Source organism: Spinacia oleracea, chromosome 3 (assembly GCF_020520425.1).
Source record: "Spinacia oleracea cultivar Varoflay chromosome 3, BTI_SOV_V1, whole genome shotgun sequence".
NCBI lineage: Eukaryota > Viridiplantae > Streptophyta > Magnoliopsida > Caryophyllales > Amaranthaceae > Spinacia > Spinacia oleracea.
This window is the reverse complement of record NC_079489.1, coordinates 29,124,662-29,142,749: the sequence shown is the minus strand read 5'-3', so window position 1 is coordinate 29,142,749 and position 18,088 is coordinate 29,124,662. Positions and strand designations below refer to the sequence as shown.

Below are 18,088 nucleotides of genomic sequence, written 5' to 3'. Positions count from 1 at the left end.
GATATTTTGAAAATACACATTGAGACGAATCTAACAAGATCCTACATGACTATGTTTTATCTTATATAAAAAACACTACGAATAGTCAAAGTAGATTATATGAATAGTGACAAAAGTCCAAACGTTGCGAGTATTAAAAGACGGAGGAAGTATTATTTACTGACGAATTTGTGCGTCGATTTGATAAAGTGACCGTGGCCAATTTGTCAACTGTTGTACTGCGGCCAATTTGTCAACTGTTGGACTGCAACTTAACACTCCGATTCGAGAACGCTTTACTTCATGTCAAATAGAAAAAGAGACCTGAACTATCTCAAACTCCCAAAACGGAAGTACTTATTATTCACAAATTGTCAAATTATTTTTACAAATTTGGTCTATTTATCTACCCAAAACTGCGTTCAATCTTCCTCCAAATTGAGGATTTGAAGATCAAATATATCGAGTGGAAAGATTTTTGAGCACACTCAAATTGTTTCAGAAAATTGAATTCCAGACTCACTCGCTCTTTAGGTAAATCAATTGTTGTCTTTTTGCTTTCGAATTTTCAGATTGATCTTTTCTGTTTTACACTGGAAAGCTTAAATTGTTCTCCAAAAAGATTTAACCCATCTTAGATACCCCACTGAGTTGTAAATTAACTTAAATTTGTCACGTTAATTTTGAAAATGGAAAAGTCGTGCAACCATAATGAATATTAATGTTAGATTTTGAAAACTGTCAATGATAACGAACAAGATTGTAATTTTTCGTATTGGTTGATAATGATAAGGCTGTTCCTTGACATAATTGTTAAACTTTGGGAGGTATAACATAATAATTGACTGAATTTCACAGATAATTTAAAATGCGGAAGAGGAACAAAAGATCATCAGAAGAATTAAAAACTGATGAAGCTGGTAGTTCATCATCTAATGCTGAAGAGGCTTCAGGGGCTGCGGCAATGCCTCGGTTACGAAGCGCAAATCGGTCGTCATTTGTTATGCTGACAATCTTTGCATTGATCATGTATGCTTCATGGAGTGTTTATCATTATCAGTTTGAGGTGTTACCAGTACCTCTTAGTGCCGAAAAGGCTGGAAAACGAGGATTTTCAGAGATAGAGGCTATGAAGCATGTCAAGGAATTGACTGATTTAGGTCCTCATTCTGTTGGTTCTGATGCTCTTGATGTTGCTTTGGAGGTTTCTTTTCTTCTATATCACTTTCATTGTCTTAAACTCCCTTTGGTTTGTTCTTATTGTCATCTACAATGTGATTTAATTTTAATTATAATGAGAGAAAATATATCTAAATATTGGAGACATGACAGAAAATTAACAAAGATTAAGCAGAAAGTGAATCAAATAAGCACAGGCTTACCATGTTATCCTTGAGACTAGATACTTTGGGTATACCATTAGTGAATAAATAAAATGGCGAAAGATGTTATGGTGTATTAATGTGCTCTCATGTCTTAATAAAAGTTATTTGCTGAATGATCTGATACCTTGGACAAACTTGTATTTGGTTGTCTTTGAAATTCTGTACGTGGACGAGTTTTCACCTGAACAGAATTAGCATTTTGGGATCTACCATACAGTTGTTTTCAGTGTGCAGTTGTATTTTATTAGTTTCAGTTCACAACTGATGGGTTTAATTCTTGGTAGGATATGTTTTTGTTAGAATGGACCTGTCATGTGTACTAGGGAAAATTTGACATGGATCTGGACTGGAGTGCATATTCAGATAACTAAATTAGGCGTGAGGCATATAGATTTAATTTTATTTAGTCTGACAATAAAGGTGTACTGGTTGATAATAATTATGTGGCCTGGTTGCGAAAATAGTTAAAACTTGAAACCCATATATTCAACCCTAGTACATAAGTGGATGAGTAGAATTCCTATTTACTCTCGTCCTTTGCATCTTGTCCTTTTCTTTACTACGAGTATCATTATAGATTTCCCTTTGAATTATTAACCACTTAATTATAGATGGCATTATAATTCTATCACCTTTTTTTTATGATATTTTGTTACTACTTGTGATCTTGTCTTGAGTAAAATGTCTTTAACAAAAAAATTGGTTTACGAGAAGGATCTTGGGTACACAGGTTTCTCTTTTTGTTTTTGGTCTGACTTTCACTCTTTAGTCTCAGGACAGTTATTCTATTCACATTCTCTGCTTGCAATCTTTCCGTTGAAGGGAATTTTAGCACTTAATTGTTTGGACTATTTATGTTTTTTGGTGATTACATTTTGCATACTTGATAAGCCTCTTCTAACGGTCTTGAAGTTACTTGCCTTTCACTTGGGGCGATCCTTGTGTTTTCGTCAACTGCGCAAATATTTTGTTGAATTTAGTCTCTCGAACATCTTAACTTTATTCATTCTTTTATTGTTTCCCTTTTCTTATTGGGCAGTATGTGCTGCTTACTGCAGAGAATATAAAAAACACATCCCACGGGGATGTTGATGTTGAGGTGGAGATGTTTTATGTCAAAGATGGTGCAAATCTTATGAATGGCGGATTATTTGTTGGAAAGACACTTATTTATGCTGATCTAAATCATATCATCTTGAGGATCACACCCAAATACGAACCCGAAGCCAAGGAGAACTCTATTTTGGTTTCATCACACATTGATACTGTTTTCTCAACGTACGTATGTGATTACTATTGTTTATTTCACTAAGCTTCTGATTCAGGTAGATTTCAGTGGGTGGAGTTATTGTGTCGAAACACCTTTCTCTATGTATGCATATCTGGTAGACTAGTGCTTGGACTTGTGTTTCAAGTGGTCTATTGGATTCAGTGGAGTTCATTTGAATCTAATAAAATTAGATCTTTGCTAGTTAATCAGCATCACTTTGTACTTCATACAAATTTACGTCCTTCTATACTCATTCAAAATTCTGTGCCCTCTAATGTTAATTTGAGTGTATCTGCTAATCAGCTTCTGGAATCCACATCTTATTACTAATACTTGACCGATACTTGTTAAACAACTAGTAAAAAGCCTATTAAACAACTAGTAAAAAGCCTACTGCAATATGAAAAAGTTACGTTTGCTAAACATTTGTGTATCTATTAAGCTCTAAAGTTTTGTTTTGCTAAGTAGATAAATCTATATTAGTAAACCACATAGGGTTTTAGTTTCCTGTTTTCAGACCAGGCTATTTGTGAAACGTATTACACCTAAAAGCTTTATGCAGACTTTTTGTTTTCATAAGCAGAACTTCTAGCTAGCCCCATATTTCTTTTGTGAATGGTGGAGACATGCAGTATTGGTCATCTCCTGATGCATTGGGAGCTAATTACTTTCTCACAATTCTTCGCTTTAGAGACTAGAGTTGAAGATTTTTAGTTGAATCCTGGCCAGGCCACTTTAAATCTCCAGTAACTGTTATATCTTATCCATCTTGATTGGAGTTTTCTTCTTCATTTCCAGCCCAGGTCACTGGGAGAGTGGGATTTGATATTATTCAAATGTACAGGGCTGCATCCCCTCTTTCTTAATTGTAGGAAAAATTTGTCATGCCCATGTGGGGAAATGCTGTGGCGTCTTCTATGATCATACACAGGAATCACTGGCTTCTCTTTACATTGTTGCTTGACAAACCAAGGGTCACTTACCTGGTCCCTCTTTTGTTTGCATTACTTAATTTTGTGATTTCTGAGTAGGCCATGGTTCTCTCTCTGATTGAAACATGCACCAAGTTTTCTGAAACTGTTGCATTGTTTCACAATAGTTGAATGTCTTGCAACATAGTTTAAGTAGATTGTCCAAATTATTACTGAAGTTTATCTTCTGTGTCTTTGTGTAATCTTTTGAAAACTGTTTGTGTTTTAGGGGAGGAGCTGGTGATTGCAGTTCATGTGTTTCAGTCATGTTAGAGCTTGCAAGAGGAGTCTCACAGTGGGCTCATAGTTTCAAGAGCTCTGTCATTTTCTTGTTTAATACAGGTGAGGAGGAGGGTCTAAATGGTGCTCATAGCTTCATTACACAGGTATCGTACATATCAACTACATGCTCAAGGGGAGAGCATTCTCTTTCCATGATTATTGATGGCTAAAAGTTGTTGTATTATTTCTCTCTCTATTTCCCATGGGAAGGAAAAAATGACATAGTAAATTGGAATGTTAAAGTTTGACCTGCTATGTGAATGCAGCATCCATGGAGTGAAACTGTTCGTGTTGCTATTGATTTGGAGGCCATGGGCGTTGGAGGGAAGGCCAACATATTTCAGGTCCAATTTAAAATCCCATGCCATGGTTTTTTCACAATCAATCTCATGATAACGAATTTAATAATTATTTAATGCTTTGCTGAAGTATTCTTGTTCTATGGGTTTTTTCTAAACTTTAAATTCCTACTGTGGATATAAGAATCATGAGCTATAATACGTTTTCTTGATGTATCGTGTAATATACCATTTTTTACAGGCTGGACCTCATCCTTGGGCTATCGAAAAATTTGCCTTAGTGGCTAAGTATCCATCTGGTCATGTCATGGCACAGGTTTGTTTCTTGTGATTCATATCATAGTTTTAAATATGAGTATGGGATGTATCAGCCGAAAAATACGAACTTTAAGAAAATTTTACCACCCAATATGGGCAATGCAAGGATGATAAAGGTTGTTGATGAGCATATGCTGATCTGACGAATATAATGATCATGATGCTTCTTCTCATTTTTGACTTGACATAACAATAAAAGTATGCTTTGGCATGTGTGACTATTGACGGCTTGACGCCATACGGCCATAGTGACCACAAGTGTAGTTAAAAAATGTTGTTACACTGCAATTTTCTATTTCTATTTCATTGATCTTTTTCACACGTGTATACTTACTAGTTTCTACTGTTGAATTTTGTGTCGCAGGACTTATTTTCTTCTGGTGTTATTAAATCGGCTACAGACTTTCAAGTTTACACAGAAGTCGCTGGTCTTTCTGGACTTGACTTTGCATTTTCAGACAATTCAGCAGTGTATCATACAAAGGTTTGTTTAGCTTTGTTTCTAACATTTTTGCATGTTATATAGGGTTTCTAACGGGAAAGGTAAAATTCTCCCTCTGTGCCAGGAGGTTTGGCACTCTGCAATCAGTGACATATAACATTAGTCACATATTATGAAGTGGGCAAACATCATGGGTGTGGATGAGTCTTAAGTTGTTTGTGAGGTTGTTATTTCGTTCGGGTTAGGGCGTTAGGCTTGACTAATAAGGCAAGCATTAAGGGAAGACTTCATATTAACAGCCCGTTTAGTAAGCAATGCCCATTGAATGCTATCTGTTGGCGCTAGATCTATAAACCTTATCGCACCTCCTCATAGGGTTTCAAATCACAGTAAAGGCTGTGTTAGTAATGATAATCACGTGTTACTAAAGTGTTTCTGTTGATGTTTTGCGTAAAGGATTGGTGTTGACGTGTCATTTTATAGTAGTTGTTTTGTTAATTTGTTAGGACCTTATAACATCGATTGACTTCGTATCGAATTAAACGGATGATGCATAAGAGCCTTTACGGCATAGAAAATATTTGTTAAGCAAGCTTAAAGAGATACCTACTAGGAGTCATAGGTTATTGATAGAAATTGTAAAAAGGAACGAGTAGTTCAAAAGACATGGTTAGATAATTGTACTGTGTCTTGAAGTGGATTACGTGGTATAGACGTACAGTCCACCCATGAAGCTTCCTGCAGACTACTTCCACCGCATGGTCCCATGAGATTTGGTCCTAAGACAACACCGCGTTCAATAAGCGGGCTTTTATCGCATATTTGCATACCCAAGACTGAAGCAAAAACTGCCAATGTAGAATATTCCCAGTTGATTCCACTAGTTTAAGATATCCCTAAATTAGAAGTATTTTGATGGAAGAGAAAATTTATTGAAAAGTTGAAAATGTTACGTGCTGATTGAGATAATATATATATATATGCAGAATGACAAAGTGGAGCTTCTAAGGCCTGGTTCCCTTCAGCATCTTGGAGAGAATATGTTGGCATTTTTGGTTTATGCTGCATCTTCATCTGATCTTGCAAAAGGCAATGCTTTCAGAGCACCAGAAGATACTAATCAGAACTCTGCAATATATTTTGACATTTTGGTATTATTTGCATAAAGTTTGATTAGACTTTTTATATGCTCAATATTTGGTTTTCATGTCAAATTAATACCTATACCCTTGTGATTGTCAGGGAAAGTACATGATCGTTTACCGTCAGCAGTTTGCAAATATGCTCAACAACTCTGTTATTTTGCAGTCACTGTTGATTTGGTTATTGTCTTTGGTTATGGGCGGTTATACAGCTATAGTTTCGTTTTCTTTGTCATGTTTAAGTGTTATCCTCACATGGGTACTTTCTTTAAGCTTCTCCATTCTTGTTGCCTTTGTGCTATCAAACATTACGTGGGCCGCTGTGCCTTACATTACTAGTCCGTGGCTGGTTATTGGTTTATTTGGGTTTCCTTCTTTTCTCGGGGCATTTGCTGGTCAACATCTTGGCTTTCTCCTGCTGCAAAAGTATCTGTCTAATGCATATGCACAGGGAAAGCGGGCTTTATCGCCCTCTATTCAAGTTAATTTGGCCAGTTTAGAAGCAGAAAGATGGCTCTTTAAATCCGGAACAATCCAGTGGCTGGTTATTTTGGTGCTGGCACATTACTATAAAGTTGGTTGTTCATATGTACCCTTGGTTTGGCTTGTTACGCCAGCTTTCTCATGTAAGTGATCTACCTCTATATGTTAGCCCTGCATTTCGACAAAAAAAGTTTGGCGTTTAGAAAAGTAGTACTCCCTCCGTCCCGGAATACTTGACCTGTTTTCCTTATCGGGCCGTCCCTTAATACTTGACCTGTTTCTAAAAATGGAAATATTCTAACAATATTATATTATTTCTCACTCCACCCCTATTAACCCACCTACCCCCTACTCCATGCAAAAAATAATTAAAAATTCAACCCCTACTCTCCCCCAACCCCACCTCTTAACCCACCTTCCACTAACTACATTAAAATAATACCCCATTATCAACTATTACCTATTAAATTAAATAAGTCAATTCAAGTCCCTTAAACTCTGTGCCGGTCAAACCGGGTCGAGTATTCCGGGACGGAGGGAGTATAAGAAAATAAAATAAAACCTTCTCACATTTTTATTTATCTATTGATCATCAAAAATCGTCGCAGAACCACCATCAAGAATTTTTTTCATGTTACAAGTTTGTTGTTGATAAATTCATAAACTTAAAAAACGAAATCATTTCAGACTATTGAACCTTTTCGAAGTTCTTGTGCCACATGGATCAATTTTGGCAATACTTGTACTGTTCAGTTTTTTTCTTTCCTTTATTTAATTGAAGTCTTTCTTCTCCTCTATTCTTTGAACCTCTTTTATATATTTACCCTAAAAAAAGTTCCAGTACCATTAAGACTCCGTTTGTTTCAATGAATGGTAAAATAGGTCCCCTTTGTTTGTGTTGTTACAAGAAAAGTTAAAGAGAAAATAGAAGTAGAAAGGACAGAATGATAGATAGGAGGAGAGAAAAAGAAATGTAATGGGGAGGAAAATGTAGCATTCCTTCTTTTCAAAAGGAAAGTTATATTCCACCTTTTGGGAAAATTGTTTTCCACTTTTGGGAAAATTATTTCCCACCCTTAACAAAACGAACAAAGGTAAATATGAAAACCATTTTCCGGGAAAGTGTTTCACGTGAATACAAACGGAGCCTAAATCAAACATCTTACTATCTTAGGGCCTGCTTCATATGATTTTGAGTTTTGAGTTCCAATCATAAAGTGTGAAGTTGCTAGATTGACGTTGTAATGTTATGCCATACCTCATGAACTATTAGGAATTAATACTTGAAATCATTTAACATGGCTTCTGAAGATCTGATATCAATTATGTATGAAGTATAAAAGTTTTAACTGAAAAGTGAAAACTCCGAGATTTTCTCCAGAAAAATACAATCCAAGCAATTATTGCGAAGTATTTGTTTGTATAATCATGCTGGTTGTTTTTATTAGATATGAAGTAGTCAAACTCTTAGCATTTCTAGTTTTCTACTAAAAGTAGTCCCATGTCATCACAGAAAGATCCCTGAAAGAATGCTTATCTTCTTTATTTGCATATCATATTCCGTACTAATGTTTGCTAATTTCAATATAGATGGACTTTTAGAGGCAACGCTGTCCCCGATTCGATTACCCAAACCACTGAAGACTGCAACCTTGCTTATTGCTTTATCAGTTCCTCTCGTAGTTTCTATTGGTTCAATCATCCGAATAATCGGTGTACTCATCGGGACTGCTGTACGGTTTGACAGGTAAAAGTTACATTATTGATATTAAGTATGTAAACAGCTAGTTGTCGGTCTTGTCACATTCTATTTTCTTTTTAATGTAAGGAAAAGATATATTTTTAAACTACAGAAGAAGAAAGAAAATAGGAAGACGAGCTGAGAAGAAATTAAAATAAATGTCCTTGAATAGTAAGTAAGGCTGCAAAACCGGAGGAAAGATAACCTCCCTAAATCTGCAGTTCTGCACCATGGAAAGAAAAACATCACAGGTGCTTCTTAGGCCCATCATGATCGATCTTTAGGTCCATGTGAGCGCACCTTCATTCATGGTGCTCTTAGGACATCCACAAACGGTCTTTAGGTCCCTTTGAGAACATGTTGAAGCGTTTTGGTAGCACGCGGGTTCCTACGTTTCACCTTCTTCCTCATATATTCTAATTGATCAAATGTCTAGTCTAATTCCACATTGCCATCTATTCTTTTTCTATCGTCATCACATTCTATTATTCTGTGGATCTGAAACCGATGACATAAATTTCATAAAACATGCTAGAATTTCCACTGTGCAAAAACCCTTTCAGTCAAACCCCTACAATTATTCCAAGGTCTTTTGTGAAATTCCTGCCTAGGGTAACATGAGATAGGGATATATCAAATGTTTGCTTCTTTACTACTCTGTACTACAATAGAAAATATTCTCAGTGAGCCTTACTTCTGCACCTTGCTTCCATATTTTCATTGATTGTTAACAATTCATAAGTGCGGAGAGTTGTCTTCTTAATTTCTCATTTTGATACTTATATTCACCTACTGCAAACTCTTGCCATTTTTAGATTTCAAGGTGAACAATAACTATTTAAATTAGCTCTTAATGTTAAATTAGTTTATATAGGATGACCATGCGTCCGTGTCTGAAACCAAAAGAACCTCATTAACGAAGACTTATAAGCATGGTCCGCATGGAAAATATTCGTTGGTCTCCTTCATGGTTCAAAGAGTTTTGTTAAGTAGTGTAAGAATAAGAAGCTTGGTTGGAGTCTCTTGGTCTTTCTTGCATTTTAAAACGCCATTGAGGGATCATGGAGGTGGATGCTGTTGACTTTTTTTCCTTTTTGATGAAAGAATTTTCTATGGATGCCAGGTGCCTTGATTCTTTAATTAGGTGGTAACTAGCTGATAAATAGTCAAAGTAGGTATGATATGTTCAGCAGGATTTCAGAATATGGTCTAACTGTGTTGATTTATTGCTATGCAGAAATCCTGGGGGTGCTCCTGAATGGCTGGTTAATGTAATTGTCTCAATAGTTGTGGCAGCTGCTGTCTGCTTGACATTGGTGTATCTACTTTCATATATCCACCTTTCAGGTTTCCTGCTCTTCATATCTTGCATCTTTTTTCTTTGATTACTGGTGAATTCTTGCGGTTTTGAATTATGACATATTGACTGTTAGGAACATCTTTTTGATATTACCCAATAGTTCATAAAACCGATTTGGACTCACATTTCCATCCTTTTGTGAACTTGTTTACCTTGAATAGATTCAATCCCATGGGCATGATTGTAGATAAATCTGCTATTTATGTTTATGTTTTCATTTAAATGATTTATAATGATTTTATGTTTTAGGCTTTGTTTTCTTTTGTTCATTTGCGTAATATAAAGGCTAGAATTTCTATGGGGATATCTGAAGAAGTCTGCAAGGAGGGACAATCTTCCCTAGTTCCCTCCAATAACAAGGAGGGACAATCTTCCCTAGTTCCCTCCAATAACCCAAACTCTGTTGGGTACATCTAGATAATGGGCATTTATGTGATTTTAGTTCGTGTTAATGGTAGTGGACAGGCCGACAGCCCAAACTTCAAGTTACTGGGGCAAATTTTCCCCTTTTATATTTTCCTTAAAATATTTAATATTTAATATTTGCGAATATTTTTTGGGGGTGTTTTATTAATGTTTTAACGGTGAATGAAATATATAAATCGGGGCCATGGCGGAGCTGTTCGAAAGAACTCCCGGAACCATATTTTCCACTTTGGCCCACTAAAAGTTTCTCAACGAAAAAAAATAAAGAACATTCTTGAACTTCAAATCAGTCTACTGTTTGAGGGTCACGCTATGCAGGATTGTAGTTCTATATGGCCTATTATAAGCTCCTCTCTTTCCCTAATATAAAAAGGATGTTTAACTCTATGTCACACTGTTTTGTGATTCTTTTTCCTGATTAATTCCCTGTATTGGCCAAGGTCAATGTATAAAAAGGCTCAAGGTGCACCTAGGCGATCTGGAGGTCCCCTGCGCCTTAGGCGCGCCTCATCGCCCCTCAGTGAAATGTGGCACAGCTAATAAGCGGGAAAAAATAATTGTAAAAATGGTCTGCGCGCCTTAGTTGCGTTTCACTAAAATCGCCTCGCCCGGACCAAAAAAGGCGTTGGCTCCAAACGCCTTGCGCCTCAGCGCTGAGGCGTGACTTTTATACACTGGCCGAGTCACTATATCCTTCGAATCAAGTCGTCAGTTCCTCTGTTTTTCGATACGATCTTTCCAAGGATCAGATACTTGAACCTGCGTTCAAGTTATATTTATATTTCTGTGTTCAAACAACATATTCTCAAACAGCATACGTGATGCTAGATTTCAGATGAGGTAATCTGGCTTTTATCTTTCATTTCGACGGACTCTGAAACCTTTCAAGTAGCTACAAGTTGCTGTCAGCAGATGTCTTCTTCTGTTTTTTCTCAGGATTTGATTGTTTTAATTTGAATCTTGGAAAAATGTAAAATTATCAAAGTTCTATTTAATTTATTTCCAGATTTTAATATATGGTTTATGTTTTGGCAACATGTTTAGGAGCTAAAAGGTCAGTCATTCTGGTGAGTTTTGTTCTTTTTGGACTCTCTCTGGCATCAATATGGTCTGGTCTCATTCCAAGTTACACTGAAGACACTGCTAGAGCTGTGAATGTAAGTTGCTGATAACACCGTAACTTGTACTGTTTAGTATATTTTTCAGAAGAAAAGCTGTTCTTTCCCTGTCACTCTGTATATCCCCAGCATGTTGTTAAAATAAAAGATGCTCAAATATTTTCTGCATGTTGATTACTTAGCTAGCTTGCAACTTGTGCATTTTCCTTTATATAAGTTTTGTCTGTATTTATGTATTTCAATTGGTTGAATTTGTTATCTGTTTGTTTTGTAATAGAATTGGACCTTAGCAAATTAGTAGCTTAGTCATTACTCATTGGTGCAAAACTGTAAACCTCTATGTTAGTCTCGAATGATTTATGTGATTATGTAAACGACAGCCACGATTTTCAAAAATAGAATTTCCATGTGTCTTTACCAGATTTTTTTGAAATTTATTGTTCCGTTCATTCAAAAATAATTTTCTCACAATTGGACATGATTTATCTGAAAAACACTTTACAATAGTTCGGCTAACCCCGTCTCTCAATTGAGTAGGGGCATTTCAGGAAATCATATCATAAACTTTTACGAAAAGTGAAAACTTTTATTGGACATCATAAAATGGTTCAAGTTTCTTTTACTTTTGGAACCGGGGGGGAGGGGGGAGGGTTGTTTGGGGTACTATGCTATGCATTCTGTACTCTTAATTAAAACATAATTAAACATAATTCACATGGGCGAAAGCAGGTATGTAGTTTTTGTTAACTGATTCATGAACATTCAATGTAACAGAAATTGTTCGATCATGTCTTCCATGTATGCTGCATATTTTTTTTTTCTTGTTATTTTATCCAGATTCAAGTTTTCTTTTGTAGTCTCTAATCACTAAAAATGCATCCAACCTCGTCATAATTGAATTTTTGTAGATGACCTTTTCTAATGCTTTTCAGGTTGTTCATGTTGTGGATACAATGGCTGGATATGGAAATTCAAAAGACCCTATCTCGTATGTGTCACTTTTTTCCTCAACTCCAGGGAACTTGGATAGGGAGATTGAACAGATCAAAGAGGGTTTTGAATGTGGTAGAGAGAAGGTTGTGGATTTTGTTACTTTCTCTGTGAACTATGGTTGCTTGACCTACGAAGAAACTGAAATGGGATGGAGTGACCTTGATATTCCCAAAATTGAAGTCAAGAGCGACAGGAAGACAAACGAAAGAGTGACTAAGCTTTCAATTGACACAAAGGATTCCACGAGATGGTCTATTGCAATCAATACAAATGAAATAGCAGATTTTGGATTTCGAGGTAGGAATAACCCATTGCTTCATCTTTTAATCATTCTTATTCATCATTGTCCTTAGCAATTTCCTGATAATATGAACAAGTGTTGTTTGTCGACCAAGATCCTTCATTTGTAACAGTAGAAAAACCGTCAGAAAAGCCTTTCAAACTTAGTAGTAACCCATCCACGTTTCAGATAAGAGAAGTCTGAAGGCTAATGTAACTCAGTAAGGACACTATTTTACTGGATCATGGTCGAGCCCAACACATCTATGTAAAATCTGAATCGTTTCATCCTTTATTTTTCATTTCCCAATTTGTTTCCTTCTCATCCTATATTTATTCCTGAAGAATGATCCATGTGACAACAACAACAACAACAACAACAACAAAGCCTTAGTCCCAAAATGATTTGGGGTCGGCTAACATGAATCGTAGAATGATCCATATGACGATTGGATAAAAGGCCCTTTACGATCTAGGCTATTTTTATGACGATTGGATAATGTATCTTAGAATATTAGGTTTAGTTCTGTAGTAAAAAAAATACACATAATATGAAGTCTTTTTTGCTGTAAAGCTTTTAGGTCACTTTTATCTGCTATAGAGTTTTTGACTAAAGTGTTGAATTTTGAATTGACTCTTCCCAGTGTACATCCTGTAAGGTCTATCCTGTAAGCTTAACTGTATTACAGATTTACAGATATGTTATCAAGATTGTTACAGAAACAATTGAAGGTTATCATACAATTTTTGGGGTTTGGAATCATGTCCCAATCTATGTCTCATCTTGTGTCCAAACTTCCTTAAATTCTGACACATCACTTGGTGAATGTTGTGGACGTTGTGGTCGAAATCACAGAATCAAAGATAATGGGACATAAGATGAGACACATCTCTTCCTTTTCCCGTTATCTAGTTTGATTTCCCAAGCAGAAAAGATGGTATCCTGCAAATCATATAAGCATTTGTTCCTCTATATAAGTTTACATTTATATTTTCTGTGGCCTGTGGCAGAACTCCTCAGATTCCTCCTCTACTGAATTCTGGGTGTTCTCTCAGTTTCAGGTGATCCCGAGGAGCTAGTTCCCATGAGCAACAAGAGTAGCGTTGGCGGCTGGCACGTCATACAATTTTCCGGAGGAAAGAATGCTCCAACAAAATTTGATCTCATCCTTCAATGGGTCGAGAACTCTACGCATGCTTCAGGGAATGCTGGTAATGATGTACAGAAATATCTTATAAAACTAAGGACCGATATAGACAGATTAACTCCAAAAGCAGAGAGAGTTTTGATGAAGCTTCCTTCTTGGTGTTCCCTTTTCGGGAAGTCCACTTCTCCGCATAAGCTGGCATTCTTGACTGGCCTTCCTATCGATTTCTAAGCCTGGGAATTTGGATTTGGAAATTGGTGTAATACGTGCAGAAGAAACTGTATTCATAGCAAAAACAAGAAAATCTAGTAGAAATTGTTAGAAATAATCTTTTTCAGAGTAATAGCTACAGATTGCGGATGTCTCCCAAGGAAATCTAAATCCTGAATTGTTGAGTTCAACTTTGCTTTTTGCTTTGCTTGCATTCAAATACATCCAGATTAGAGGCAACGCTGTCCCCAATTCAATTACCCAAACCACTGAAGACTGTTTAAAACTAGATTATAAGTTTGTCAAACGCTACCTCCTATCTTAAACGCTACTAATTTTAACGTTTGACAAAAGCTACCCAACATCTACCTAAAAATCGCTACTTTGCCAAACACTTACAAATTTTACAAATAGTGTCTTGACTAGATAAAAATGCTACCCGCTACCTCAAATGCTACCGCGGAACATGCCCTAAGTAAACAAATTATTGTTCATCTATTGTTAGAAATATATAGTTTTAGACTAAAAATTAAATTCTTTCTATTTATCTAGGTCAAAATTTAACTAGAATAATACTTTTTTTTTTTGAAAGGTAAGAAAAGTACATATTAGGATCCCTTCCGCTCGTAGGATAGTCCTAAGTAGTCATCATGGAGAATAAGAAGTAACAATGGGCTATTACAAGGTTCAATATACATGCTATTACAAACTAGGCATTTTCGATCCAATCCGATGCCCTGTTTACTTCTCTATAGATATGTTAATGTCCCTGTTAGGTTATGAACAATCTAATGTCATGTGGAAAAATCATAAATGCTAGAATCCAAATTAAATGCACATAATCATTTAGCATAATTTAGTGAACACACTTTGTGATGCGTGCCTTCCCTTGCTGCTCCCGAACCGAACAAGAACAAGTTAGAACGCCAAACATCGTTCCTCCGTAGAAAGTCCATAGTACGTTCGGATCCGCCTTAGATCGTACCAACTAGGATATAAATCATGGTTTTATGATTTCGGGATTTTCACTTTTAGGTGACAGGCAAAGCGTATTGAATTGTGTTTCAATTGATGTGTTTATTCATGACCATAGGCCATGTATTTATAGGAAATAGGATAAAACCTAGGAGCCAAAACCCTAGAACGATTTTAGGAAAGTCTTTGGAAATTTACCAAAAATTAAAACCCTAATACTCCTAGTGCTTGGCCGCCTGGAACAAAGCCTTGTGGCCCGAGCAAGCTTGGCGCCACAGGCCATGTGTTGCACAGCCCGCTCAACAGCCATGCGCTAGGCGCTAGGCATGTGCGCTGGCGCTGGCGCGATGGGCCTTGGTGCCTGGCATGCTTGCGTTGGCGCTGGGCCTTGTTGTAATCCCCCGTAAATTTATAGATTTTATTAATATATTTTAACGTATAGTTATTTATATTTTAATAGAATTTACGAATTTTAATAATAAATATATAATTAACGTATATTTATTTTAGTTAATTACATTTTAAATTCTTTAACGATTTAGGAAATCAAAATAATTTTAGAACTTTACATTGAAACGAATTCGTTTTACAAAAACACGTTCGATTGAAATTAGAAATTTGGATTCTAACAACTTAAATCCTACTCCTAGCCCAAGTGGGAAAAGCCCAAACCAAAAATAAAAACAAAACCCAAACCAATACTCCCTTTCTCTTTTCAAATTCACGTGGAAACAAGGCAAACCAAAACCCTTCCATCCTCCTTCAAAATCACGTACATCATCAAACACCCTCTTCACTGCCGTTCCTCTCTCCCGCCTTCACTTTCGTTGCTGCAGCCTCCCTCGCCGTCGGACCACCATCACCCGTCGCCACTGGTAAGGTTTCGACCTCCTTCCTCCTTCCTCCTTCTCTTCTCCTTCTCCCTTATTTCTTTCTCTGTTGTTTCATCCCTCCTCCTCACTCGCAGTTTCGTTCATAGCAACCACCACCGCGCCACCAGCCGCGCCCATAATAATTGTTCGCCGCCGGTAAAGCACCTCCTTCCTCTCACCTCTTGCTTCGTTCTCCCCTTTCGTTTCCCTCCTTAATCGTTTTCTTGCACAACACCACCAACAACCACCGCGCGGACGCCGACACCTTCCGCTGTACTCCTCCGACCAGCGTCGCCGCCCAGTTCTGTTGCCGCGCCGCCCTGCCTGCCGGCCAGCAGCTCCCCTCTCCTCTCTTTTTTTTGGTTAATTCTTTACCCTTTTATTTGATTAATGTAATATTTATGTTTTAATAATTTAATTAAGGTTTTCATGATTTAAATTATTAGTTTTGATAATTTATATTTAGAATTCAGATTATATATTATAAACTAATTTATTTTCAGTTTGTTAATAATATTTAAGTTAGATTTTTAATTATGTTTACGAATTAAATTAATGTTTTATTGGATTAAATTTATAGTTTTATGGTTTAACTATAAATTTCAGATTTTATGTTTTATATAATTAAATTATTAATATTCGGATTATACGATTTGATTGAAATAATGGTTTTAATTATTAAAGTATGAATGTTTAAGGTTTTAATGGTTGTAAATCATGGTAGGACGATTGTGGTTTATTAAATTTATTTTTTCGATGTTCTAAGAGCGTAAATTGGCCTTGGTGAAGTTTTTAAATGAGTTCATATTGCTGAAAATTTAAAGTACGATGTTTGCAAAGAGTTTTCAACGAATTTCAATCACTAATTCAATAATTATGATTCTAGGAAATCAAATATTCAAGTTTTGATATTGGGGAAGGTTCTAAATATGTTTAGGATGTATTTAGAATGCTTTATTATAGTCGTGAATGATTAGAAATTGATTGGGAATATGTGTTGGTTGTTTTAGGCGGAAAATTCTCTTTAGGCGACCTTTGAAAGTGTTATAGTGACGTATTAGTTTGTTTACACAAGGTACGTACATACCTGTGTGCTTGGAATGTGTGTGATTTGTTGAAACTAAGTTGAAATTGTTGATGAACTGGGTTATGTTGAAATTGTTGATGAACTTGGTTATGTTGAAATTGTTGATGAACTTGGTTATGTTGAAAGTGCATGTTTAATATTGTTGGATGGACATGTTAAGCATATATATTTCGTTATGAGAGTTATAACATGTTAGTATGGATGATTGATGCAAACATGTTGGTTGGGAACACTAGATTATTTTGTATACATTGATTCAGGTCGATTGATCGTTGTTCCCTTTTGCTATTTCACTACTTTATGAGGGCGGTGGACCTTGTTTAGTAAGTTGAAACTTTATACCCATATACAGGGGTTGATCATGGTTAAAGGAAAGGTTGGATAAATTGGAATGAGTCTTGATTGATGCCTTTATGATCACTTACTTAATTCCAAGATAAAAACAGTTGTGAACAAATGTGGATTGTATGCCTTATGTGATTGTCGAGTCATAACAGAGTCTCAATTTGTAAATCATGTAAAGTGAAACTGAGTAGCAATATCTTTAGACTGTGCACGTCTAAAGTGACGGACAAACAGGAGTTGGGGTTCATGGTGGTAGCCCATGGCCTTTTCTGGGACCGGATTGATCACCGTGTTCTATTTTTATTAAAACGTTCCTCGATATCGTAGGTCACTGAGGTTACGGAGTCGCGCCCGTACCTCGTCTTCCTTAGTGAAGACTTCTGGATGGACAACTCGGTCCATTGTCTATTTCAACTAAAATAATATTATTGTTATAAGTCTAGCCTAGTCTAGTCAAGTATGGTCGTCAAATTATCATGTTTTGTCTTCCCTTATTTATGTTCATTAGTATCATGTTAGGGTTGTTCGTTTAATAGTATCATGTTAGGATTATTATTGTTTTAGTATGTAGTACTCAGCTTTGCTGATTACGTGCTTTGTTTGTGTGTGTTGATCATGGCTATGCCTTATTGATCCTGTGATGACCCAACTTTGGTGAGCAGTCTCTAAGGATCAATAAGCGTTGCCCATCTACAGGTTTGAAGATGATGCATCATTGGGATCGGGATTAGAGAGCTTGTAGTTATATTTGTTTTATTAAGTGATTTGGTTTGTTAACTTGGATTTGAAATTTGTCGTACTATTCGTATTTCCTTATTTCCGTTAATTGGTTTTGGACTTAATGTGTAATCGATTATTTATGAACCTAAAAGTTAGTTTTATGTTTTCCGCTGCAAAATTCTAAATAAGCCGTTACGTTTTCACACGGGCGATAATACTTTGATAATTCTCTATAGTTGTATT

At 36.2% G+C, this 18,088-nt stretch overlaps 1 protein-coding gene across 2 annotated transcripts; it reads left to right on the top strand.

Annotated features, from left to right (window-relative positions):
- Positions 1-266: 266 nt before the first annotated feature.
- LOC110796469 (uncharacterized) lies at positions 267-14,037 on the top strand. 2 transcript variants are annotated; one of them, XM_022001530.2, is made up of 14 exons: positions 267-513; positions 838-1,183; positions 2,404-2,642; positions 3,835-3,991; positions 4,154-4,231; positions 4,428-4,502; positions 4,869-4,988; positions 5,933-6,097; positions 6,189-6,714; positions 8,162-8,318; positions 9,550-9,659; positions 11,143-11,255; positions 12,149-12,506; positions 13,545-14,037. In XM_022001530.2, the coding sequence occupies exons 2-14, from the start codon at positions 848-850 to the stop codon at positions 13,865-13,867; spliced, it is 2,757 nt and encodes a 918-aa protein (XP_021857222.1). In that variant the 5' UTR covers positions 267-513; positions 838-847; the 3' UTR covers positions 13,868-14,037. The 2 variants fall into 2 exon arrangements, with proteins under 2 accessions (XP_021857222.1, XP_021857223.1); XM_022001531.2 differs by lacking the exon at positions 267-513 and having other exon boundaries at positions 1,044-1,183; positions 2,423-2,642.
- The last annotated feature ends 4,051 nt before the right edge of the window (positions 14,038-18,088 follow it).